This window comes from Setaria italica, chromosome III (assembly GCF_000263155.2).
Source record: "Setaria italica strain Yugu1 chromosome III, Setaria_italica_v2.0, whole genome shotgun sequence".
NCBI lineage: Eukaryota > Viridiplantae > Streptophyta > Magnoliopsida > Poales > Poaceae > Setaria > Setaria italica.
Genome location: NC_028452.1, coordinates 15,760,926 through 15,784,504, shown reverse-complemented (window position 1 = coordinate 15,784,504; position 23,579 = coordinate 15,760,926). Strand labels below are relative to the sequence as shown.

The 23,579-nt window shown below is 48.7% G+C and overlaps 4 protein-coding genes across 9 annotated transcripts; 1 reads left to right on the top strand and 3 right to left on the bottom strand.

Annotated features, from left to right (window-relative positions):
- Positions 1-967: 967 nt before the first annotated feature.
- Positions 968-4,057, bottom strand: LOC101776852. The gene is made up of 10 exons (XM_004961695.3): positions 3,935-4,057; positions 3,124-3,189; positions 2,972-3,033; positions 2,747-2,837; positions 2,553-2,639; positions 2,387-2,440; positions 2,096-2,280; positions 1,924-2,006; positions 1,615-1,715; positions 968-1,463 (listed from the first exon to the last, which is right to left on the bottom strand). The coding sequence occupies exons 2-10, from the start codon at positions 3,175-3,177 to the stop codon at positions 1,245-1,247; spliced, it is 936 nt and encodes a 311-aa protein (XP_004961752.1). The 5' UTR covers positions 3,178-3,189; positions 3,935-4,057; the 3' UTR covers positions 968-1,244.
- A 1,641-nt stretch (positions 4,058-5,698) lies between these two features.
- On the bottom strand, positions 5,699-9,098 carry LOC101775097 (zinc finger matrin-type protein 2). 6 transcript variants are annotated; one of them, XM_004961691.3, is made up of 11 exons: positions 8,935-9,098; positions 8,625-8,649; positions 8,453-8,542; positions 8,309-8,330; positions 8,139-8,221; positions 7,815-7,847; positions 7,440-7,518; positions 6,939-6,991; positions 6,465-6,525; positions 6,255-6,337; positions 5,699-6,153 (listed from the first exon to the last, which is right to left on the bottom strand). In XM_004961691.3, the coding sequence occupies exons 1-11, from the start codon at positions 9,081-9,083 to the stop codon at positions 6,061-6,063; spliced, it is 771 nt and encodes a 256-aa protein (XP_004961748.2). In that variant the 5' UTR covers positions 9,084-9,098; the 3' UTR covers positions 5,699-6,060. The 6 variants fall into 6 exon arrangements, with proteins under 6 accessions (XP_004961748.2, XP_004961751.2, XP_004961747.1 ...); XM_004961694.3 differs by having other exon boundaries at positions 8,453-8,539; XM_004961690.3 differs by having other exon boundaries at positions 8,625-8,663; positions 8,935-9,070.
- LOC101774286 (40S ribosomal protein S26) lies at positions 9,091-11,506 on the top strand. The gene is made up of 5 exons (XM_004961687.3): positions 9,091-9,274; positions 9,367-9,459; positions 9,552-9,636; positions 9,732-9,862; positions 11,176-11,506. Exons 1-5 carry the CDS (start codon positions 9,272-9,274, stop codon positions 11,272-11,274), a joined length of 411 nt encoding a protein of 136 aa, XP_004961744.1. The 5' UTR covers positions 9,091-9,271; the 3' UTR covers positions 11,275-11,506.
- Positions 11,507-13,614: 2,108 nt separating this feature from the next.
- LOC101774695 (expansin-A4) lies at positions 13,615-15,596 on the bottom strand. Its single transcript, XM_004961688.3, has 3 exons — positions 15,348-15,596; positions 14,909-15,221; positions 13,615-14,368 (listed from the first exon to the last, which is right to left on the bottom strand). The coding sequence occupies exons 1-3, from the start codon at positions 15,475-15,477 to the stop codon at positions 14,065-14,067; spliced, it is 747 nt and encodes a 248-aa protein (XP_004961745.1). The 5' UTR covers positions 15,478-15,596; the 3' UTR covers positions 13,615-14,064.
- Between the last annotated feature and the right edge of the window lie 7,983 nt (positions 15,597-23,579).

The following is a 23,579-nucleotide window of genomic DNA, read 5'->3' as shown; positions in this document are numbered from 1 at the left end:
GACAGCGGAAAAGGGAAGAAGCAAACAAAGACCAGGTGGGGCGAATGATTGCGGACCAGCAATGATCAGCATCGTCACACGAGGGGGGCGGCCGTGTGGGTGTGGCACTGGCAGCAGCGCCGGCATCAGGCTCTCCCGCGTCGCTCTCCTCCTTTGGCCCGGTCCTCCGATCCGCCGGTCCCAACTGCTTCGCTGCGCTGCGCGACGAGCCCCACCCCCACGCCGCGTCGCGCGCGTTTCGCTTCGCTTTTGTTCTCCTTCCTTGTTCCGTCCGTCCTCTAGCCCCAGCGCTCTATTCGTCCGTCCCTAGTAGTGGCCCTGCCGCCTTCCTTGCAAAATTGCAACGCGCGTTGCATCGGCCTGAGGTGGTTGGTAAGCCAAGAGGCTTGGCGGGACGTCAAGTCTTCACCCGCGCGGCCGCGCCACAGTGGAAGGCGGCGCAACGGTACAAGAGCTACGCGGACGAGGCCACTGCTCATCAAAGTGCCTGCGCGCCCTGTAGATTACAGTAACAGTTGACTGTTGGTGCCCTCCAGCTCCTCCATCTTGTCCTCAACCTCATCAACCTCGGCGTGTTGGTTGTTCTCCAGCTAGGTGATGGCCCGTGGCGCGGCCGGCCGGCCGGCAGTCGTCTTCCCCTTTCGCCCGCGATCGGTTCGGTCGTGGCCTCGTGGGTCCAGTAACTCTTTTGTCACAGAGGCGTGGATCCAAGGATCAACCCAAGTTTGAATGCTAAAACCTTCGGCAACGTACGGCAGGTACCGTCCAACAGGATTGCACAAAAGCCTCTCAGCTGTGTTTCTTAGACATTATGAACCTACTTAAGGACAGGAGCACCATGTTCTAAAAAAAAGAAGAACAGGAGCACCAGAGCATATTCAGCTGAGGTAGAAAATAATGATATTACGCAGAACGTTGTAGTGTAATACAGTACCGAGGAGCTCAATCATTCAGGCTGAAGAAAATCTGAATGTAAAAGGGTTTTCACTCGACTGTAAGGATTTATATTTCAATTCAATCTGATATTGCAAGTTTGCTGCTCCAAGTTCAAACATCATAGTCCAAAAGTATACCAACCTCAAACCATAAAAGGTAACTACAGGAATCTGAATATATATTATCTTGTTCCTCACTTATTCAGATTGTGGCAAGTTGGCAGTCACCCTAAACCGCTAAACAAAAGATGAGTACAGGAATCTGAATATATTTGTTCCCCACTGATTCAGATTGTGGCAAGTGGGTTGTCACCCTAAACCGCTGTACGTCTTCACGCTCTGCAGAACTTCGTCCTCTAACTCAACCAGTGTGCGGCAGAAGCCCTCAGCATCCTTGGCTGGTTCCTTGAATGTGAACCTGAACTCTTTCCAGTGGTATTGTTGAGAGACATTAGCTAGCGTGATTCTTTCAGGGACTTTGGCGAGCACATCAAAACCATGGTGGTCAATGGAAAGCATGACTGCTTTCTGCAAGCAAAGGCAGAGGACAATGGTCAATTGTATTGAACCAGTGGAAAGGTCATAATTTGGACAAGATGAAAAAAGCCTCACAAGTGAGAGGCTACAAGAGTATGCTATGCAACATTGCAATTTGTGCATATATAAGAGAACCACTTACTCTTGCCCACACATTAAAATACTCAAAACAGAAAAGTATTAGTGCTCTCCTTCTTGAGTCACTTCGGTTGATACCATCAATAAGCTTTGCAGAGAAGGGCACTAGGAAGGAGAATATATAATTAGGAAATGAACATAGTGGTGCAAAATGAGAAGGTGCAGAAATGTATAATTGTTGAGAGCAATCCGACAAGTAGCATACTAGTGTTAAATATCTAGCTTAACATGTAGTCTCCATGTAGCATCCATTGAAAGAATAAAGGTGCTGATGCAGAGGCGAAAGAGCTTAACAATCAGGAAAAGAGCTTACTTAGCATATCTGGTTTTGGTGGTTCGAAGCTGTCTAACTCAATATTATGGCTGCTCCCAGAGGAATCTATGTAGACACATGAACTGCAAGGAAGATATGCTTGCTGAATCTACTTGAATGAGTAATAAGAAAAGATTCCAAACATCAAAATCAACAAGCACACATTACAGACCCAATGTCAAATTTGAAGATGCTGTAAGAGCTCTCCTCATTGAGTAGACTAAGGAGGCCCTCGCTTCGTGACCTGCAGGTAGCACCCGCAGAAGACAATATTGCTGACACTCCATGACTAGCTGCACTAGAAGCTTCGTGTTCCTTCATAATAGCTTTCTTCAGGCTATCGGCAATAATTGGAACCTTGAGCACAATGTATGGAGATTAATTGTCATCACCTTACTACCTATAATAGGCAACAAAGCATATTCATCTCTGCTAACCTGCTAGGGATTTCAAAACAAGTTACCTTCGAGTCTTTCAGGCGCAGAACATCACCGGTCATAGCAACACGAGGAGGCATCTGCATTTGACAGATTATAAGTTGATAAAATGTATATAAGCAATAGGAGAAAAGCAAACCGGCAGAATTTTTAAAGATTGACGCTCTGAAGTTGAACTTCATAGAGGAGGACCTTTTGGAGTGACTTCAGCAAGCTCACAACCCGACCCCGTATTGGACTGCACACCGCAAGAGAACCCCGCTCATCGATTACAATGTTCTATCCAGCACAAGATTCCACAAAAGTAATGCAATTTAACCAGTAACAGCAACTAATGTTGGTTGAACATCATCAAGTAAACAAAGAATAATTACTGAGAGCTTTACAATGTTGTGCATGTCATTCTCGGGGACGATCAAGTAGGGCGTGCCCTTCTGGATCATGTAGTGCACCCTCGACGTGTAAATCTCCTCCTTGCTGCCCAAGAGCACCCCCAACCAAGACCAATCAAAACGAAGAACTCTTGCAGTTCCAGGCCTTATTTGCACAGATATAAGGAAAACACGACATGAGCGGTATGAGTCGAGAGAGTAGCAACCGGGTGCACGCACCTTCCCTTGGCGTCGGCCTTGATAGTGTTCAGGTGGGCTTCCCAACCAGCAGCCAAGATGTTCTGTGAAAGCAAGGGGTGAGGCAAGTCAGAGCAAGAACAGCAGCAGGTGATAAGGGACGAGCTGGCGCTCATGTTGCTGGCGAGCAGTACCCGGCACTTGTGGGTGATGGATAGCGTGGTGGATTTGATCTTCGCCGCAGCCATGGGCGGAGCACACTGTAAATTTTAGGTGGGGCAAACATGTGAGACAAAACTCGTAGTAAAAAAGATCATATACGCATGCCACACATTCTCATTGAAATCACACAAATAAGAGTACAAACGATTAATAAATTATGTTTAAATATTGAAGATGGTACCTCCTATAAAAAGGTAGCAAAGTGTTTAATGCCATAAAAATTCATTAATTCAACACAAACCAGGATGCAAGAGCTAAACGAACCAAACCTTTCAATTTGAAAGACAAAAGTTAATTCCTATTTCCCTGTTGCTAAAATAAAACATCACATGACAAAAAGGTGAAGGAGAAAGGCGTGCCAGCCATGATGCGCAGCTTCGACACGGAAATAAATCAAGGAGTTTACTAACGCCTGCACATGCAACATTTGGGGCGACGGCATCCACAGTCCAGATTCAATGAACTGGACGCCCCTGCCACCGCCGGCAATGGCGCCGCCGGCCGCGCCACCCACAAACCGCCCACCACCCCAGCATTCGCTAACTGAGGAAGTCGCTCGCCCCCGCCGTCGGCCCTTCCCGCCGGTTGTCGTCCGCCACCCGCGGCACCTCACCTCGCCACCCTCGATCCGCCCCCGCCGCCGTGCCTACTGCCGCCGCCAGACACTCTAAGCCCGCTGGCCATGGAGCCCTCCCCCGCCGACCCCGAACCGGAAACCCTAACCCAGCCACCACCATGCCTCAATCCGAGAGAGGAACGAGGAGCAGGAGCAGGAAGACCCACCTCGTCGCCGGCCGTCTACCACCACCGACCACAGTTGGACAAGCACGAATCGTCGGAGGAGAGAAGAGAGCTGTCGAGAGCACGGACGGACAAATCTGGCTGTGGAGATGAACTCTGGCCGGTAGGGCCGCAGGGGTGGGGGATTTGCGCCTATAAGGAATAAGGATGGATGAGAGGGTGCGCCTGCGCCATGCGGAGACGTAAACGTAGACGGGTTGACCATTTACGTCTTCCCATAAAGTAATAAAGATAATATTACAATTCAACGAAATTAAATTAGACACGTATACGGGCGGATACAAATACGTGAATTTTCCAAACAATATGATACGCTCATACGTTTCGTCAAATTTTTAATATATAAAAAACAATGCATAACAAATTTTACAACAATAACCAGGTTGAAGTGCTTACGATCTTGCAATGCCAAAAATTTGATAATTGGTGAAGCATGTCTCCTCTTGTTCTTATTATTGTTATTGCTTGAAGGAGGAGTGGTAGCCGGTAGGCACTAGGCAAAGAAAAAGTAGCACTAGCACGCTCGAATTTGGTGCTACTATCCGCTGGCGAAAGATCAGGATGAGGAAGGGAATTGGAAAATCGAGCAGCTAAATATCAAGAACCGAAGAACAAAAGTATATTGGGAAAGGGAAGGGACACCGAACAAGCTGATGGGGAAGAAACTCACAGACTGTCGCTGGCTTGACAATGAGTTCCGTCGTAGGCTTGGTTGTCATAGCCGCAGAGCTTCTTCGCAGGCAAATCGGAGCTACGGAGCATCCCCTGGCGGAGGTCCTTCTCCGGTGGGCGGCAACCTGGTGCCCCCTCCAGCGAGCGGAGGCGCTTGTGTGGTGGCCACCGAGCGGGCGGGCGAGGAGCCGGCGGCGCTATGCGTGTTAATGTCGGGATGGGGGCTGGACCGCTGGAGCCGGTAGGGTAGCGGGTGTGTGTGGATAATAGGTGTTGTTGGACTGGGCCATATCGTAAAATCAGTCCGATACGTGTCGGCCCACGTATCAACATTTACTATATTTATTTTTATTCTGTATACGTTTTGATACGTATCCATCACTATATTTATTTTTATTCTAGATACGTTTTGATATGTATCCATCACGTATCCTAACCGTATCCGATACGGGATACGACACCTTCCTCGTGTATTCATGTAACGTAGCATTAGATTGCCCCTGGCTGTGCGTATCCATCATGTATCCTAGCCGTATTCGATACGAGATACGACACCTTCCTCGTGTATCCATGTAACGTAGCATTGGATTGCCCCTGCCACAGCCAGCAATGGCGCCACCGGCCGAGCCACCCACAGGCCTCCACCTTACCATTCGCTAACTGAGGAAGCCGCTCCCCCCTGCCGTCGGCCCCTCCCACCAATTGTCGTCCGCCACCACCGGACACTCTAAGCCCACCAGTCATGGAGCCCTCCCCCGAAAAACACGAACCGGAAACCCTAACCCAGCCACCACCATGCCTCAATCCGAGAGAGGAATGAGGAGCAAGAGCAGGAGGACCCACTTCATCGCCAGCCGTCTACCACCACCGACCATAGTTGGACTTGGACGAGCACGAATCGTGAGAGAAGAAAGAGCTGTTGAGAGCACGGATAAAGAAATCTACATAATAGCAAAATCTATGTACTTAAAAAAGCCAACACGACCTTAAAAAAACTAAAACGATCTAAATTTTGCAACGGTGGACGATCTAAATTTTGCAACAGTGGGAGCAAGTGTAAGTGCACCATACAAGTTTAAGGAAATATAGTGCGATTTGTTCTTCTCCAAAATGACTGAAACATATTATCCTTCGTTGTTCGTTCACTCAACTGTGCGCATCTGCATTGCCAAATGCTAATAACTTTTGACTACGAACTGTTTCTATGGCAAGCATCCTCCATAAAACAGTAAACAAGTACAGAACACTCTCGGATGCTAATTATAGACTGAACTCTCAGGCACAACGACATTTTCAAGTTCAATATTCAGTGTTGGACTTAGCATCCTCCATCAAAGTCCATACAATTATCACGGATCTGTCAACGTGATTATCTTTGTAGCACAGGTGCATATGGTTTCAAAGTTCACCAAAGTGATGCTGCCAACTGAACACGTTCACTTCTTCGATGAACCGAACCCTCCGAAACCCATCATGGCAGCAATGTCTGGGTCCACATCCTCAGGCTCGTGTTGAGCTGCTTGTTCTCTCTGAAACCATTTGATACCATGGAACTGTCAATGTAATTTCTATTTCAAAAAGAAAGAAGAAATTACTATATGCATGCATTCATGCGTATGGCTGCACTTACTTTCTTCTCTTTTTTCTTTTCTTTGCGTTGCCGTTTCCTCTCCTCCTCCTCTTGCTGTTGTTTCATTATTCTCTCATCCAAATCTGAAAACAGCAAGGGGATGATTTAGCTAGTAATTTCTTGCAGAGTTATACACCATGGGAAGATTTCATTCTGAAGAACACCACAGAGTGAAACTGAGACCGTACATGAGGAATTTCTTTTTCTTACCTTGTTCAGTAAAGGTGCTTGGGTCCTTCCTCTTCTTAAGTGCCTCAAACCTTTTCTGAACCTGCAGCCAGAAAGTTACTTGTGTAAACAAATAACAGACGGGGAAAGAAGAGAATTGACTGAAAATCCTTATATAGGACAAGAAACCTAACTAGCCTCAAATGACCCAGTCAAAATAATACCACCTCTTTATCACAGTTTCTGCTTCACCATAAAAGCAAACAGAAAATAGACAAAGTGTGACTGCTGCCAAATGGCTGGATTCTACAGGAACTTATGAGGAAGGAAGGCTGCATGTAAACTAAGAAGCAGAAGTTGCGAAGCTTCTCTCACAAGATGGATACCACACAAGCAAGATGTTGTGCCAAAGGGAACTGATGTATCATGATATCTGAATTTGAATGTGGATCTGCTAGTATTGTTAATTTCCAATTGTGGGTCCAAGTATCAAACACACAAGCTCAGATATTCTACCTGTTCGAGTGATGCCCTTTCAACGCGCATAGACATGCCCAATGCTCTCTGATCTGCCAAATGTTCAAACCGCAAAACATGAAGGGGGCGTTTTCTTCCCGTGTCTTATTTTTAGCACGTGTCACATCGAATGTTTAGATACTAATTAGGAGTAGTAAACGTAGACTATTTACAAAACCAATTACATAAGTGGAATCTAAACGGCGAGACGAATCTATTAAGCTTAATTAAGCCTAATTAATCCATCATTAGCAAATATTTACTGTAGCAACACATTAGCAAGGCAGTAAGCGCCAGTTAACAGATTCGTCTCGCCAGTTAGATTCGTCTTATGTAATGGGTTTTGTAAATAGTCTACGTTTAATACTCCTAATTAGTATCTAAACATTCGATGTGACGGGTGCTAAAGTTTAGCAAGTGGAAGAAAACAGGCCCGAAGTTGAAAGTATGAAGACATAATGCACCAAGTGAGACTTAAACTAGATTTTCTCAGACACTTACGCTTCTTGCCATTTATATGATCCAAATAGTTGGCCGAATCTTTGACAACACATTCACATACGGAACAGTAGTATCCAGCCTGTCAGCAAGTAGGTAAACTTGAGAAGAAATTTTTTAAGTCTTCAATTAATTCCAAACATAAGACTATAAGAGGTTCATTTATGTAGAAATAGTAAGGTTCCAAATAGAATTTGTCATGAAAGTACACATAGGAACAAGTAAACTATAAAGAATACTGATCAACTGAGAACAGATGAGCTTAAATTTACATAAAAAAAATCTAGCATGTTCTGTCGGGAATTACGATAAAATGAAAAAAATTTAAAGAGCACTGTAAACACTAAATGCCATGTCCTATGAGATTTCTGGACAAACCTGCTGATTCAATGGTGCAATTGGGGTCACCACCTGAAAAAAAGAGATAATGAAGGGCACAGTTAAATTAACATTAAAAACAGAAAGGTGACCTTTTTCTAAAGGCAAGTCATTTCTATCACTTTGCACCATATCTACCTCTAATGTTACACAGCTTTGCAACACATTCGATGGTAGCAAAAGAACCCACAAAAATACTGATGAAACTAGAGACAAGAAAACCAGGGCAGAACTGAAACAAAATGACGAAGCAGCTCATACAGCATCAGGCAGCATAGAAAAAGCATGCTAAATACACAAGTATATAGAAAAGTTTTTACAAACCTGAGTCTTGCCCAGACGAGACTCAAGATCAACTTCATAGTCTCTGTGCTTCAAAGGCTGTCTTTGCACAAGAGGGCCCCTTTCTTATGCATACATGAAAAGAATTGAGTTCAATAGAGCACAAATTGATACGGGTACATATTTATTGAACTAATAATTGGACCACATACCCTTGCCTTTCCGGGCTTCATCCTGGATCAGCACCACAAAACACACAAAAGTTAGCGATACATAGAGGGAAAGAGAAGTATGGTCGCAGTTTTCTTGAGAGTCGATGAAATTAAACAAAAAGAAAAAAAAAGATGCGGTGTGACCTTCTCCCGTTGCTCCCTCTGTCGAGCTCGCTCCAAGTACTCTTCCTTGTCAAACTTCCTCCGAGAAGTATTGTCGACGCCGACTGGCTGCTACAATGCAACACACAACCGATCAGGTGGGGGTGCGCCATCAAAAGAGATCCCCTTTTGTCCAAGTATAAGAGCAACTCACATTTCCAGACATCTTGGTCAGCTCACTGCAAACCGCCTGCTACACATCAGAATCAGAAGCATCATAAGAAATAAGAAACTGCACAGGAGTGCAGCCATGAGTCATGTAACAAAGGTAGCCTTAACGGTTTTTCCTCCTTTGGTTTTGCGGTCATGCTAGGTGGGTATAATACATATGACATATCCATGTAATTGGGTCAGATCCAAATACAATACAATAACTTACATTAGGGTTTGGGGTGCTCGGTTTCGTACAGCGGGAAGGGAAGGGAAGGGAAGGGAAGGGATGAGAAGGGAATAGAAGGGCGTACCTGGTGTATGCTCGTCGGCGGCGAAGGGCCTGGCGAAGGGGAGCGCCGCTCGCCCAGCAGTCGCCGCGAGGAAGAAGGCCACGAGAGAGGTGAGACCGGGGAGAGGTGAACACGGGAGAGGCGAGGTGAACGGGAAGAGCTGCGTGCATCCGAAACTTTACACAAAATTGAACAGCCCAACTGGCCAGCCCATAGTGGCTCACGAGCCCAGAACAGTAAACGGCCCAGGTATTCTTCCACTACCCTACCGCTGCCTATAAATGCTCCCACCCTGACCCTGAGAAACCCTAGTGAGGCTTCAGGACTCGACCTCTTGCGCCGCCTCCGGTCCGCCGCCATGGTGAGTCTCCAACAGCAATCTCGATCTACCTCTCCTTGCCCCGTCCAGCTCCGATCTAATCTGTTTCCTTACCTGCTGCTCTCTGTGCGCAGACCTTCAAGCGCCGCAACGGCGGCCGCAACAAGCACGGCCGCGGCCATGTCAAGTACATCCGCTGCTCCAACTGCGCCAAGTGCTGCCCCAAGGTGAGTAAAGGCCTCGACGGCCTCCTCATCTCTCTACCTCGCTTGTTGAAAATTTTCTGATCCGGTCGTGGCTCCTGCCTTTCTGGTCGCAGGACAAGGCCATCAAGAGGTTCCAGGTGAGGAACATCGTGGAGCAGGCGGCCATCAGGGACGTTCAGGAGGCTTGCGTCCATGATGGTAAATCTCATCACCAAGATCCGTTTCATCAGTACAACCCTTCTTGATCTTGGTTTTGTTGGATTGACGGTTGTTCAAATGTTTTGATGGTTCAGGGTACGTCCTTCCCAAGCTGTACGCCAAGGTGCACCACTGCGTCTCATGCGCCATCCACGCTCACATCGTCCGCGTCCGATCCCGTGAGAAGCGCCGTGACCGCAAGCCCCCGGAACGCTTCAGGCGCAGGGTATGGATCTTTTATCGCATACTGATTTAACAATTATGGTGGATGTCCTATGGAATAAGTTGTTCTGTTCACGAACAGATCTGTAAAATGCATATTTGCTAGTGAATCCTGATGGTTGTTAGTACCTTATGATGCACCAAATGATTGTGTTCGGGTTAGTGCCTTTGTGATGTTCCTATTAGATTGTAGTTTAATAGTACCCTGTGCATGATCTGGTTCCTGGCATTTGGTTGCAATTTACCTGTCTATGGGTTACCATTTGCTCTTAGCTGATCAGTTGAGATGGTTGAATAGAATCTGCTATAAGGTTAAGCTCTGCCTGTAGTTTTTTAATTACTGGATTGGAAGCAGTGTGACCTGCTTCCCAAGATCAACTAAGGGTCTCACAGAAGTCTAGAATTTTTATTTGGGACTTTACGTTCTGCGTTGATGGCAATTGTTAGTGCCTGCAGGATGAACAGGTCCCTGACATACACTACCATTTAAGTCACTTGTTCAGCTGTTTTTAGCTAGTCATTAAGGATCGGAAGTTTTCATAAATGAAAGCTACCCACTTTGTCTGATGTAAGCTGGAACTCTGAATTTATGTTATATTACACTTAAGCTTATGATTGCCATTAGAAAATTTTTGTGCACTGAATATTTTACTGTACATCTGTGCACTATGCTGATCATTTGCCAGCAGTAGTTTGTCTGATATAAGGTCTCAGGTAGGGCTTTTTTGCTTCCAAGATGTTGGTCTTTCACTTTAACTTGACATGTCATGTTTGGGACTTTTATGTTGCCCCTATGGCTTGAACCCTGTGCCTGTGGGATGAACAGGTCCCAACATTTACTTCCATTTTTTCACTTTGTCAGCTAATAGCCATACATTTTAGCTGATCATTAAGAATGGAAAATGCTAATAGGTACAGTTTTCATACATATGTGCGTTATGTTCTGGAGGCCATAGCTTCAACATAAATGTTTGCCCATAGGTTTATGTATCATGTGCTTGGGACTAATATGTTGCCCCGATGGCAATAACAGTGCCTGTGGGATGAACAGGTCCCAATATTTAGCGCCATTTGCTCACTTTGTCAGTTATATCCATACATATTTAGCTGATCATTTAAGAATGGAAAATTACACTGTGAGGATGTTTTAATTGTTATGTTCTTTATACAAACTGGAACTTTAGTTCGACAGGCAACCTTGATCTTGTAGCCTCTAATGTTGATGTGTTTTTTTTGTGACTTCTGTTTTCCCAATTCTGTTCTTTCATTGTAATATACTTTTGTCATTGCTAATCCCTTGCCTTGTGTTCTCTTCAGGAGGATAGGCCTGCTGGTGGGCAAGGAGGCCCCCGCCCTGGTGGTCCTGGCCCTGCTGGTGCTGCCACGGCTCCAGCACCAAATGCTCCTCGCCCATAGGTTTAGACTATCGACTGCATGAAGTCCGGCCTGTTGGTAGCCATGAATGTCTTAATTCAGTATCAGTGAGTCGTCAGTCAGGAGGGTGTGGAGTTGCTATATTAGTAGAACTTTTATCTGAAGTCAGAATGTTGGCTAAGAGAATATCTTCTCGTTTGAACAATTGTGCTCAGCTATAATCTCACTTGAACGTCAATGTCTTCTATGATATTGGTACTCCCTTTCAATTTCATTTCTGCCCGTTTTGAAATTTTTCTTATTTAAGTTATGTTTTTACGTGTCTGATTAAAAGTTTTTTGGTTGCTTTGTTCAAGTTATGTGTATGGTATTACGTTGCTTACTGTTACTGTCATTTCTGCAGTCTTGGTTTTAACATGCTGTCTCGATTAAATTGACACCCCTTTATTGTTAAATATGTATCAGGCGTCTATTGATATGTTAGCTGTTATCGCAGGACTGTTAGGCCCGCCTGCGAAATTAGCATTAGCAGGGCTCTGCAGGAACCTACATTTTGCAATGCCGGTTTAAGCAGGGGAGCCTGCAAAATCCAACATCCAACAGGTTTTAGTGGCGAACCTGCCAGGCTCTGCAGAGCCTGCCTCGCTCCGCATCAACCACACGCGTTCCCAATTTGGGAGTGGCAAAATTGTTATTTTGCCATAAATGTGTAACTGTAGCGTTTCGTTTGTATATGTGAATTATTGTTCAAATATTGACTAATTAGGCTCAAAAGATTCGTCTCGTAAAGTATAACAAAACTGTGCAATTAGTTTTTGATTTCGTCTACATTTAGTACTCCATGCATGTACCGCAAATGTGATGGGAAATCTTCTTTTTACATAGTGTTAAAGTTGGGAGTTTAGAGGGAACTGCCCATGGCCGTACGCTAGAGAGCGCTGCACCGCCTGCCCGTCTCCGGGTCGGCCTCTGGCGAATTGCCATGCCAGGCACCACCACGCCCGCCGCATCCCTGCTCCGTTCCGAATTCCCTTCTGATTAGTTGAGTCTCTCCGCCCTGCGCCGAGGTCTCCAACCGGCAGGTTAGTTGTCTCTCTTGCAGTGGCTTCCTGGATCCTGATACTCTTCTCATAATGTGCAATTAGCAGCAGGTGTGTACGTGTTTAAATTGAAACGGCCTTGCTTGCGGTTCCGGCAGGCGCCTGCGGGCTCCTTATTTTTTCCCTGCGAAGCCCAGCAGGACATTGCGGCCCATCGCTTCTAGCATGAATTCTATCAAAATGTGGGTGCGCATTCGGATTGATTCGGATCAAACTTATACGAGAACCTCGTGCTCGCATAGCCCATTTGAGCATTCGGCTGGTGAGGTGCTTGGCGCTCATCCGCGTCGGTGTGGCGGCCGCCACGGCGTGTGTGCCCACGGGTTATGCAGAGCAGCAAACCCAAAAGCGCAGTCACGACAATCCCCTTTCGCAGCGAATCCAACGATGATGAAGGCGGCGTTCGGCGAATTTGTTGAACGTAGCTGTCAACGAGATGGCTTGCTGGTTACCCGGTTCGTCACGTCTCTGAGGTTTGGAGCAGGCAGGCAAGCCAAAGCGCGGCTGCAACGGATCGTTACCAGATCGGGCTTGGACGGTTCGTTGTTGCCGGCCCATTCTCCGCCGTCGGCTCGCATCGTCTTCCCAGAAACCGCCGCGCCCCACCCCCGTCTCCAACTTCCGCTTCTCGCCCGCGTCGGCATCGCCTCCTCGGCCTCCCTCGGCGAAGTTAAACTTGGCGACCGACAGGGTTCGTCCCAGCATGATAGCCTGCCTAGAAGCCTATCACACACAGCCCACGCGCCGAGCTCCGGCAAGTAGACGACAGGGCACTAGCGTATCTTCGCTAGCCGCCTTCAAAGTAACCATGGGGCCAGGCCAGCGCAAAAAAGATAGCTTTGGATGCTACTAGTATGCGGACTGCAAACGTGTCGATCGAGATTCGAGAGATCCGCCAGGCATTGAGGCATGCATGCATGCAGACAGAGAAAATGAGCAAGCGAGGAACAGTGGATACTTAATCACATCGGCAGATCACAAGAGCTTCCTCTATCGCAGAGGATGAAACGTGGAGGAGTACTGCGCCGCGCTTCACCGGCAGCTAGCTAGCTAGAGCAGCAGGAGGAGCAGTGTACACCGCGCGGCGACGCAACCGACACCGCTCGTGGCCGCGGAAAGGCAGGCGGTACGCACAGCACAACACAAACACGCACGACATGCGTGCCCCACCCATGTGAGGAGAGGATACGTACTTGGGGTTTACACCCCCAACAAACACCAAAAGTCACGACCACCACCACTGTACCCTTGCACCAACCAGAAGCTACCATACTTGTGAAGAAACAAATAAAGCTAGCCAGAGCAATGGCGGCCTTGCGGTTTTCAATTCCGGCGCAAGGCCGGTGCGAGTACAAGTACACCAGCAATATGAAGGTTCGAAAATAAATCACAATTATTTCTTGTTCAAGTACACTATCAGTACTAGGAGGAGGAGTCCAGAGAAGAAAACGCCTAGGCGGGTGCTAGATTAGCAGCCTCAGCATAGCGCAGAGCTTCTTCGCTTCTTCAATATAAATCGAAGAGGCCTCGTCTTTCCCATGCATCACGCACGCAAAACGCAAAAAAAAAAATTATCCAATGACGATTAATTAATAGCTTGATGATGATGATGATGATGGTATCCCGGCCTCTCCACCGTGTGTCTCCGCTCTGGTTGCGGCCGGCGCTCGATAGGTCGGAGTCGGAGAAGAACGAAGAAGCTGATGGATGAAGAGCACGCGTCCGTACGTCTTCAGAACTGGCGGCCCTCGAAGGTCTGTCCGAACTGCCAGCCGGCGGGGGCGGCGTTGGTGCTGGTGACGGTGCGGCCATCGCTGGCGGTGACCTGGAAGGAGAGCGCCTGGCGGTCGAGGAAGGCGTTGCTCTGCCAGTTCTGGCCCCAGTTCCGGGACATGGGCTGCCACCCGGTGCGGGAGCCACGGATGGAGACGGACCGCACGTCGCCGGCGCCGGCCACGTTGGTCACCAGCACCAGGTTGAAGTAGGAGTGGCCGTTGATGGTGAACCGGATGCCGCCCTTCTTCACGCACGGCACCCTGCATCGACATCGGCAGCGGCTCATCGATCAGTAACCAGCCCCTCACATCCAATATTGCAACGGTCAGTGTAGTACGTTACGTGAGTAGTACACGTAGTATTAGGTGAAAAAAGATTTCACGAGGAACGACGACCAGATCGTGATCGGTGTCGAAATGTCAACAGGAGTGAGTGAGTGAGAGTGAAGTGCGGTGGAAGTGATCCTAGACGAGCAGTCGTAGCTCGGTAAACAAACATTGAAAGGCAGGGCACATGCACGTCGCCCAGGACCACGCCGCGTACCAAATCTGCGGGGTGGCCCACCGAACTAATGGACCGGACCGGGTGCGGGGCCCACAGGCATTCGAACCGAACGCGGTTTGGTTGCCTTGCCTGGGTTGCTGTTGATCGAGCCAGCCACGGGCGTCGTGGTACGACAAAAGTGGCGGTGTGAGTCTCGTAGCTGGGGCTGGCCGGACGTGCAGTGTGCTGTGTGCGTGACCACCACCGCCATGTGCACTTGTGCAGGCATCGTGGTCACTGATGAGCGTGTGTATTACCTCCTGAATGCGACGGGCACGATGCCGGCGCGGTACTGCGCGATGTGGAGGAAGGCCGGCTCGGCCATGTCGAAGTGCGGGCGCGGCGGGTTGCACCAGCCGCCGTCGTCGCTGGGGAGGCCGTAGTTGGGCGGGCAGAAGTTGGTGGCCGTCACGGTGATGGAGCCCGGCAGGCACGACCCGCCCGCGTTCTGGCACCGCAGCTCGTAGCATGACCCGCACGCCGCGCCGTCGTTGAACAGCGCCGTGCTCAGCGCCGCCGTGTTCGTGCCGTACCCGCTGCTGTACAGGTTGCCGTACCCGCACGCGCCGCCTGTCCATGCGCAGAGAAGCATCCAGTCGGATGAGTTGTTTGGTGAACTGATCGAGAACGGCGACGTGCTAGCTGTAGCCGCCGCCGCCGGCGAGGAAGAAGCAGGGGACTGGATCGGTTACTCACCCATTGTGCCGGACGCGTCGCCGCCTCCGTAGAACGTGGCGTGCGCGCTCTGCCACCCGCCGTAGCCGCCAGCCGCGGCTTCCCGGGCGAGGAGACTGAAGAGGAGGAAGAGGGCGCCGGCAACGGCCATTGCTAACAAGTACCAGCTAGGAGCTACCTTCCGAGCTTGGGGAGGGTATCGTCGTCTAAAGCTAACCGCTCTATCGGCTCGCTTTGGAACGTCTGGCTGGCAGTGAGGAAGCTCGGCCCTCCCAGCCCGGCTATTTATAGCCCGAGCTCTAAGCTAAAGCGCCGGTGGCGGTTGGAAGAAAACTCTGGGGCCGTGCGGGCAATTTTCCCTTGGTTGCGACGACGAAAGGCGGCCATAAAAGCCGAAGACGGAATTAAAACGGAGGCCGGCCGGCCGTGGCCGGGGGGGACCTGAGTGAGTGACGTGCCCGGTGGCCACGGACGCAGCAGAGCGCGTGCGAGTGCGCGAGACCACCGGCAGTTAATACAAGCAAGTCGGGCGCACATGCGAGCCGCGCGCACGGCGCACGTAACGTAACAGGGCACCACCACCAACTGCTCGTGCCCGTGGGGGTGCGGTGCGCTGCCGTGGGTCGGGGTCCCCCGGCGGCCCGGCCCCGCGAGGCCAACTCCCCACATGGCTCGCGTCGCGCGAGCCTGCTATGGGCTCTGGCTCTGCTCGTGCTCGGCAGGCGACTGGGGGCTCTGAACGGGAGGGGGCAAAAAAAAAAAGTTGTTTTGGTTTCAGGCTCCCATGGCAATGGCATGCATGGCGCCGCGGCGGCAGCGCGTTAACTGTGTGGACCCCGAGGGGGGCGTGCTTGGCCGGTTCCCTGACGGGGATTGCCCATGGCCTTTGTCTGGGGCGGAGGTGATCCGCTCACGTTTGGGGTGTCGCCGCCGCCGCGCTCGGCCGCGCGGCGCGGCAGCATGGGCTGTCCGCCTCTCGCTCTCGCCTCGTGGACGGGTGGATACCATCGTCCGCCGCGCCAGGTTCGTTATCAGCAGCGATCGATCTTGTGTGCTGCCTGATGCAGTTTCGGGTCAATTCTCCCTCCCTACCGCTTTTCCTGATCCTTCGCTGGAAGGCAGTTTTTGCTTATGCAGTATGTGACTGGCTGACTAGCTGACTGACTGTTCGCTTGGCATGCGATTCGACAGCAGCGAGACGAACTAATAAGCTGGAAAGTTCAGTGACTGCTTTGACGAGCTTTGCAAAAACCTTCGTCATCAGACAGTCTGATTAGTGTTGCTCCACTGTCAGGCTCAACTGTTAGCTAGGATCGCCCTGCTTTGGCCGCCCGAGCTCGATCAGAAGAAGAGTGTAGCGCACCTACCGACTGATTGGATATGGGAACAGGAGCGGATCTGTCGGTCGGTCCACAGCGCACAGCACATGAACTGCTAGCGCATAAAGAATGGCCAGCCGAGTGAAGGGAAGGGAACCCATCAAGCGAACTAAACTAAGCTTAGACACGTTAACGGCTTCAATGATCAGTGCACGTTTTAAGGTAGATAGGGAAGGTGTGGGAGTGTGAATGGGCAAAACCTTCCTGTGGGCTAGAGCTCCTGCCCCTACGCCTGCATGCTGTCCCTGCAACTGTAATGGGGACTCACACATGGTCAGCTGTCACACACCTCACATGCGCGGAACATGGCGGGACTGTGTAGGTGAGGGCGAAACGCGAACCGTGTCTATGCGCGCGCCGCGCGTGCATGGATCCAACAGCTTCAAACAAAGCTGCCGTCAAGCCTATGCCCGCGTGCCTCAGGTTCCTAGCCGATCGTTTAAAGTTTGAACCGTCGCCTCCTTACTCATTACATGAGTCTTCGTTGACGATATAGATTTCGATTCTTCCTCTGCGTTGGCCATGGGAAGTAGATTATGTTTCGTGTAATCCGAGTCCAGATTATTGGGCTCGGTAGCTTAGGTGTTAAGCAATTCAAGAGTTATAGATATGGTTCGGTTGGCTTAGAGATAGAATACAACTCAAATGTATCCTATAGGAATAATAGGATTACAACTGAACATAATCTACAACTACCTGCAGATGTAATCCTTTGGAGGCTGCTTTATGCGCCTATATTAACACGCACCATGGCAATGCCGGGTAGGCAACCACATTCCTTCCATCTTACATGGTAATCAGAGCGTCTTCTTCCAAATACATCTAGAGTTAGCCTCTTTCAACCCATGGCGTCGTCATCATCCCTGCCGGTGACCTTGAGTCCTCCTGTCTCGGAAAAACTCAACCGTGACAACTTTTGATTATGGAAGGCGCAGATCCTTCCTCCTGTCCGAGGCGCCCAGCCTCGGACACCTAGCTTCTGGGGATCTTGGACGGCTCTACTCCGGCGCCTCTGAAGATGATTGAGGTGGAGCAGGCAGGAAAGAAGATCGTTGTCGCCAATCCGGAGTATGACGCCTTGGTAGCAAAGGACCAACAACTGCTGGGCCATCTGCTCAACTCGATGACCAAGGACATCCTGGTCCACGTTCTCTCCCTGGGATCTTCGGCAGAAGTCTGGAGCGAGCTTGGGAGAATGTTTGCTGCTAATACCAAGCGCGGGTTTCAAATCTGCATATGCAACTTGCCAATCTCAAGAAGGGAAGCATGTCCACGGCAGCTTATTTCAACAAGATGACAAGTATCAAAGATGAACGTGCTGCTGTGGGTAAGGCCGTCAATGATAAGGAGATGGTGCAGTTCATCATGAATGGCCTCGACTTTGATTACAATCCAATTGTTTCCTCAATCCTTGGCCATGCTGATTCTATATCATTGAGTGACCTTTACTCTCAACTAGTGGCATATGATATGCGGTTTGAGATGTATCAGGAGAGTCAAGGAGGGGGGGGGGCGCATTATCAGTCGTCCGCCAATGTGGCAGGATGTGGTCGTGCACCGTCTCGTGTGTGCACGGGAAACAACCGTGGAGGTTGCTCTCGTGGCTGTCGTGGTCCATCATGCGGCGGCAGCAACAACAACAACTCTAACTCCTTTCCCAAGCAGGGTAGACCAAGTTCCAAGCCCATCTGCCAAATCTGCAAGAAAGCGGGGCATGAAGCTCCATCATGCTGGTACCGCTATGATGAGGACGAAGATCATCATAACAGCAAGACCGCAGGCAGCTACGGCAGGATATGGTGTTGACACTAATTGGTATGTGAATAGCGGAGCTACTGATCACATTACTAGTGAGCTAGACAAGATGAGCGTTCGTGATCGCTACAACGGTCGTGACCAAGTACAAACTGCAAGCGGAGCAGGTATGGCAATTAAAAACATTGGGCGCACTACCTTACATACCCCTGTTAGAAATTTGCATCTTGATAATATCCTTCATGTTCCTACTGCACACAAAAATCTTGTTTCCGTTCATCGCTTAACTTCTGACAATAATGCTTTCCTTGAACTTCATCCCAACTATTTTCTTATCAAGGATTAGGGAACGAAACAAGTGCTCCATCAAGGTAGATGCAAAGGTGGCTTGTATCCCCTTGTGTCCAAGGAATCAGGAGGGATCGAAAGAAGCAAGTTTATGGGGTTAATAAGCCGTCGTCCTTTAGATGGCATAGTCGTCTAGGCCATCCATCTTTTTCTATAGTTGATCGTGTTCTTAGAGATAATAATCTCCCTTTCATTAGTGATAAAAGCATTGAGTCCATGTGTGATTCCTATCAAAAGGCTAAAAGTCATCAATTACCTTATGGTGTCTCCAACATTGTGTCAAATGCGCCCCTTGCTCTTATTTTTTCTAATGTCTGGGGTCCAACACCTCTTTCTGTTGGCCGAAATTCCTACTATGTGAGCTTCATTGACAACTTTAGCAAGCACACATGGATATACCTTTTGAAAAAGAAATCAGATGTGTTTCAGGTCTTCCATAATTTCAAAAATTTGGTAGAAAAGAAGTTTGATAGAAAAATTATCTATATGCAAACAGATTGGGGAGGAAAATATGAAAAACTTAGTTCTTTCTTTGATAAAATTGGCATCTCTCATAGAGTATCTTGCCCTCACGCCCATCAGCAAAATGGGTCTGCAGAAAGAAAACATCGTCATATTGTTGAAGTTGGCTTCTCTCTCCTTGCCCACGCTTCTATGCCCTTAAAATTCTAGGATGAAGCTTTCCTAACAGCTACATACCTCATCAATCTTCTTCCTAGCAAGGTCCTTAATTTCTAAACTCCTGTTCAGTGCCTACTCCATGAATCACCAGGTTATACTTCGCTTCGCACCTTTGGTTGTGTCGTTTGGCCGAACCTACACCCATATAACACTAGAAAACTTGCCTTTCACTCTACCAGATGTGTTTTCCTTGGCTATAGCTCTATGCACAAAGGATTTAAGTGCTTATAATGGTCGGGTTTACATCTCTCGGGATGTTGTTCTTGATGAATCAGTTTTTCCTTTTCTACCCTTCATCCCAATGTAGGAGTCCTTCTTCGCAAAGAAATCTTTTTGTTGCCTGAGCATCTTACTAATCTAGGGGGTTTTAGTAGTGCTAACCCTTTGTTTACTGATATTTCCTCTGAGCATGGTGCTGAACATGAAGTTTCTGAAGACAACAGGAGCCAAAACGGAGCTTCGACACGTGGGGGGTGCAGGTTGCGCCTCCAACCGCTCCGACCAGCGCGTTTGTCGTGCGTCCGACCGCTCTGACCAGTGTGGTCTCACCCGTGTCCAACGTGCCTCCGCCACCTAGCTCGCCCGCTGTGTTGAACTCCCATGCGAATATGGCTGCCCAGGTGTGATTCTCTATGCCTCCTAGATCCGGTGTGCCAGCGCCTTCCTCTACAACAACAGGCGCTGTTACGGCTTCTGGTGGTTCTGCTGCATCATTTGATCTGACACCGGTGCATAGGGCAAGGACAAGATTGCAGAGTGGTATAGTCAAGCCTAATAAGTTGTATGATGGTATGATTAGGTGTGGACATCTTTGTTCTACGGGGAACCAGAAAGTGTCCAAGAAGCATTGGGTAGTTCCAAGTGGAGAAAAGCTATGGAAGATGAGTATACAACATTACTTCGCAATCAAACATGGCATCTTGTACCACGTCAAGAAGGAAAGAATGTAATTGATTGCAAATGGGTATACAAGATTAAAAAGAAGGCAGATGGCACGATTGATAGATACAAAGCTAGGTTGGTGGCAAAGGGGTTTAAACAGTGATATGGTATTGATTATGAGGATACCTTTAGCCCTGTTGTGAAAATTGCCACGATCAGGCTGGTGCTATCTATTGCAGTGTCACGAGGATGGTGCTTGAGGCAACTAGATGTGCAGAATGCGTTCTTGCATGGTGTGCTGGAAGAAGAGGTTTATATGAGACAACTGCCAAGTTTTGAGAGTGCTAATGCACCACATCATGTGTGTAAGCTTGACAAGGCTATCTATGGGTTAAAGCAGGCGCCAAGAGCCTGGTATTCACGGCTTAGCTCAAAATTGTTAGATCTTGGGTTCAGACTTCAAAATCTGACACCTCTCTCTTTATTTATGTAGAAAGGAGCATATAACAATCTTTATGTTGATTTATGTTGATGATATTATAGTTATCAGTTCCTCACAGGAAGCTATTGCGGCGCTACTTCAAGACCTTAAGAAGGACTTTGCGTTAAAGGATCTTGGAGAATTACATTATTTCCTGGGAATTGAAGTAAAAAGAGAAAGAGATGGTATTCATTTGTCACAAGGGAAATATGCAGAAGATATTTTGGCTGTGTTGGTATGGTAAAGTGCAAGCCGTCGCCCACACCTCTTTCTAATGCTGAAAAATTATCATGTCATGAAGGTGTGGCGCTTGGACCAGAGGACAGTACTCGGTACTGGAGTATTGTAGGTGCTCTCCAATATCTTACTCTCACAAGACCTGACCTTGCTTATTCAGTCAATAAGGTTTGTCAATTCTTGCATTCTCCTACCTCGGTTCATTGGACTGTGGTCAAAAGAATCTTGAGGTATGTTAAGTATACTCAAGAAGTTAGATTAAAAATTTAGAAATCCAACTCATCTCTTGTCAGCCCATTTTCTAATTATGATTGGACTGGTAGCATTGATGATAGAAGATCCACCGTCGGATTTGCTATATTCTTTGGAGAAAATCTTATCTCGTGGAGTGCAACAAAGCAAGCTAATGTGTCACGTTCAAGTACAGAGGCAGAGTATAAGTAAATGGCAAATGCTACGGCAGAAGTAATATGGTTACAATCCTTGCTAGCAGAACTTGGCGTGCATCTTCAGGAACCGCCGATTCTATGGTGTGATAACTTAGGTGCTACATACTTATCAACTAATCATGTTTTTCATGCAAGGGCCAAGTATATTGAGATAGAGTTTCACTTTGTTCGTGAACGTGTAACAAATAAGCAGCTGCAGGTTCGGTTCAGACAGAAGACCAATTGGCAGATGGATTTACAAAAGCGCTTCCTGTTCGCAAGTTGGAAAATTTCAGGAACAATCTGGATCTTTGAGTTAGCAAAAGCTTCGATTGAGAGGGGCTGTTAGAAGTAGATTATGTTTCATGTAATCCGAGTCCAGGTTGTTGGGCTCGGTAGGTTAGGTGTTAAGCAATTCAGGAGTTGTAGATATCGTTCGGTTGGCTTAGAGGTAGAATAGAACTCAAATGTATCCTATAGAATTACGACTGAACCTAATCTACAACTACCTGCAGTTGTAATCTTTTGGAGGTTATTTTATACGCCTATATTAACACGCACCGTGACAATACCAGGTAGGCATCCACATTCCTCCCCCCCTGCACTTTCGATTCGAAGGACAACATGCATGCCAATGGCGTCAGGGAGCTGCCTGCCGCCTCCGTTCAATACTCCAGCAAAGGATAGCAACGGTTCCCCAGGCTCGCCGTCCCTGACCCCATGCCCATGTTAACTGCACATGACCGCCCGGGCGTCACGGCCCGGCTAATCTCCTGTCACTAGCCGGATGGCCCTCCTCCTTAGGCTCGTTCCTTCTGCTCCCAACAGCTGAGCCGTCTCGTCTCCATGCTGCATACCTGAATCGTCTGGTGCCTTTGCCGTTCTGCCCCACTCTGATCACACAAGTTGGAGCTCTTGGTGGTCTTCGCCGCTACAGAAATGCTGCAGGTTCAGTCTAAAAAGAACCATTTATATCTTCACCGAGTTACCATACTGATACAGATCAGCAGTTTACCGAAACATGACTACTGCGGGTGCGGTAAAACTATAGATTGCTTTCTTTAGGACCAGCGTGCAGTGGATTGTCGGTTCGTTCTTAAAGGCAAGGCTATAGGAACAACAGCAGCAGCAAACGCTACGGAGAACCTGCAGTTTTGTTTCAGGGCATGTAGAGCCACAGGTGAGTTATCGGCGGGCGGCCATCTGCCAGCCGCGTGGAGCAGGAGGCGCAACAGTGCGGCGCTGTTCTCCCCTGCACCGCTCCACATGCGGATATGACAGGGACGCTTCCGGGGCAACAAGGCAGGAGCCATGTGGGGGGTGCACACCGGAATTGATCGCGCGATCTCGCAGTGATGGGACTCGCAGGGGGCTCGGTGACGTCGCCGTCCGCCTCCGCTCCAGGTCCCCTCCGGAGTCCGGACGGGCTGGGATCTTTCGATCGGCCAAATCCTGAAATCCTCCAGGAACGAAGCGCACCGCCGCTGCCTGTTGCCATTGGGAATCTTTCTCTCTCTCGTTGTGGCCGACGCCCAGTGTGACTTGATTTGTTTACGGGTAACTTTGCTCGGACAGACGAGACGCAATCATGAGTTCGTTATACAGTTGGGAGAATACTGCTTGTTAGCTTTCCAGGGTTGCATGCACGGTTGCATATCTGGTGAAGTGGTGATGGTCGGCCGCTCACGATTGCTAGGAATGTGCTTTGCTTGCACACGAGAAGATGGGTGATCTGGTCGAACATATCCTAACAAGTTTGCTCTCGAAGCACGCACCTCCTCAACCCGGAATTGAAATTAGATAACGACGATGCCCCTCAACATTTGAGCTTTTGGTGAATTGAATGTGGCAATGCCATAGGCATGCATCGGATCCGATCGTCCAGAAATCGTCTTAGGATCCGATACAAATCAGGCCACTGGGAGACTACACGACTGAGCGCCTGAGAACTCCATGGGTCCTCGTCGTCTCCACGGCAAGCTGCCAAGCTGTCTGGCAAGTGGCATGTGGTGATGTACAATCCGGGCAGTGGAAGAACATGCATGGTCCCGACCGCGATCGC

Bases quoted from the DNA above. Each gene is read 5' to 3' on its own strand.
- LOC101776852 (XM_004961695.3), bottom strand. From the start codon at position 3,177: ATGGCTGCGGCGAAGATCAAATCCACCACGCTATCCATCACCCACAAG. The intron at 2,838-2,971 runs GTGCGTGCACCC...GCTCTTGGGCAG, and splicing joins AAGGCCGACGCCAAGGGAAG to CAAGGAGGAGATTTACACGT. The intron at 2,640-2,746 runs GTAAAGCTCTCA...TGTGCTGGATAG, and splicing joins AGAATGACATGCACAACATT to AACATTGTAATCGATGAGCG.
- LOC101775097 (XM_004961691.3), bottom strand. From the start codon at position 9,083: ATGCACGCAGCTCTTCCCGTTCACCTCGCCTCTCCCGTGTTCACCTCT. The intron at 8,222-8,308 runs GTATGTGGTCCA...TGTATGCATAAG, and splicing joins TGAAGCCCGGAAAGGCAAGG to AAAGGGGCCCTCTTGTGCAA. The intron at 6,526-6,938 runs GTAGAATATCTG...TTCTGGCTGCAG, and splicing joins AAAGGGCATCACTCGAACAG to GTTCAGAAAAGGTTTGAGGC.
- LOC101774286 (XM_004961687.3), top strand. The intron at 9,460-9,551 runs GTGAGTAAAGGC...TTCTGGTCGCAG, and splicing joins GCGCCAAGTGCTGCCCCAAG to GACAAGGCCATCAAGAGGTT. The intron at 9,637-9,731 runs GTAAATCTCATC...TTGATGGTTCAG, and splicing joins GGAGGCTTGCGTCCATGATG to GGTACGTCCTTCCCAAGCTG.
- LOC101774695 (XM_004961688.3), bottom strand. From the start codon at position 15,477: ATGGCCGTTGCCGGCGCCCTCTTCCTCCTCTTCAGTCTCCTCGCCCGG. The intron at 15,222-15,347 runs GTGAGTAACCGA...GCGCATGGACAG, and splicing joins CGACGCGTCCGGCACAATGG to GCGGCGCGTGCGGGTACGGC. The intron at 14,369-14,908 runs GTAATACACACG...ATGTCGATGCAG, and splicing joins GTGCCCGTCGCATTCAGGAG to GGTGCCGTGCGTGAAGAAGG.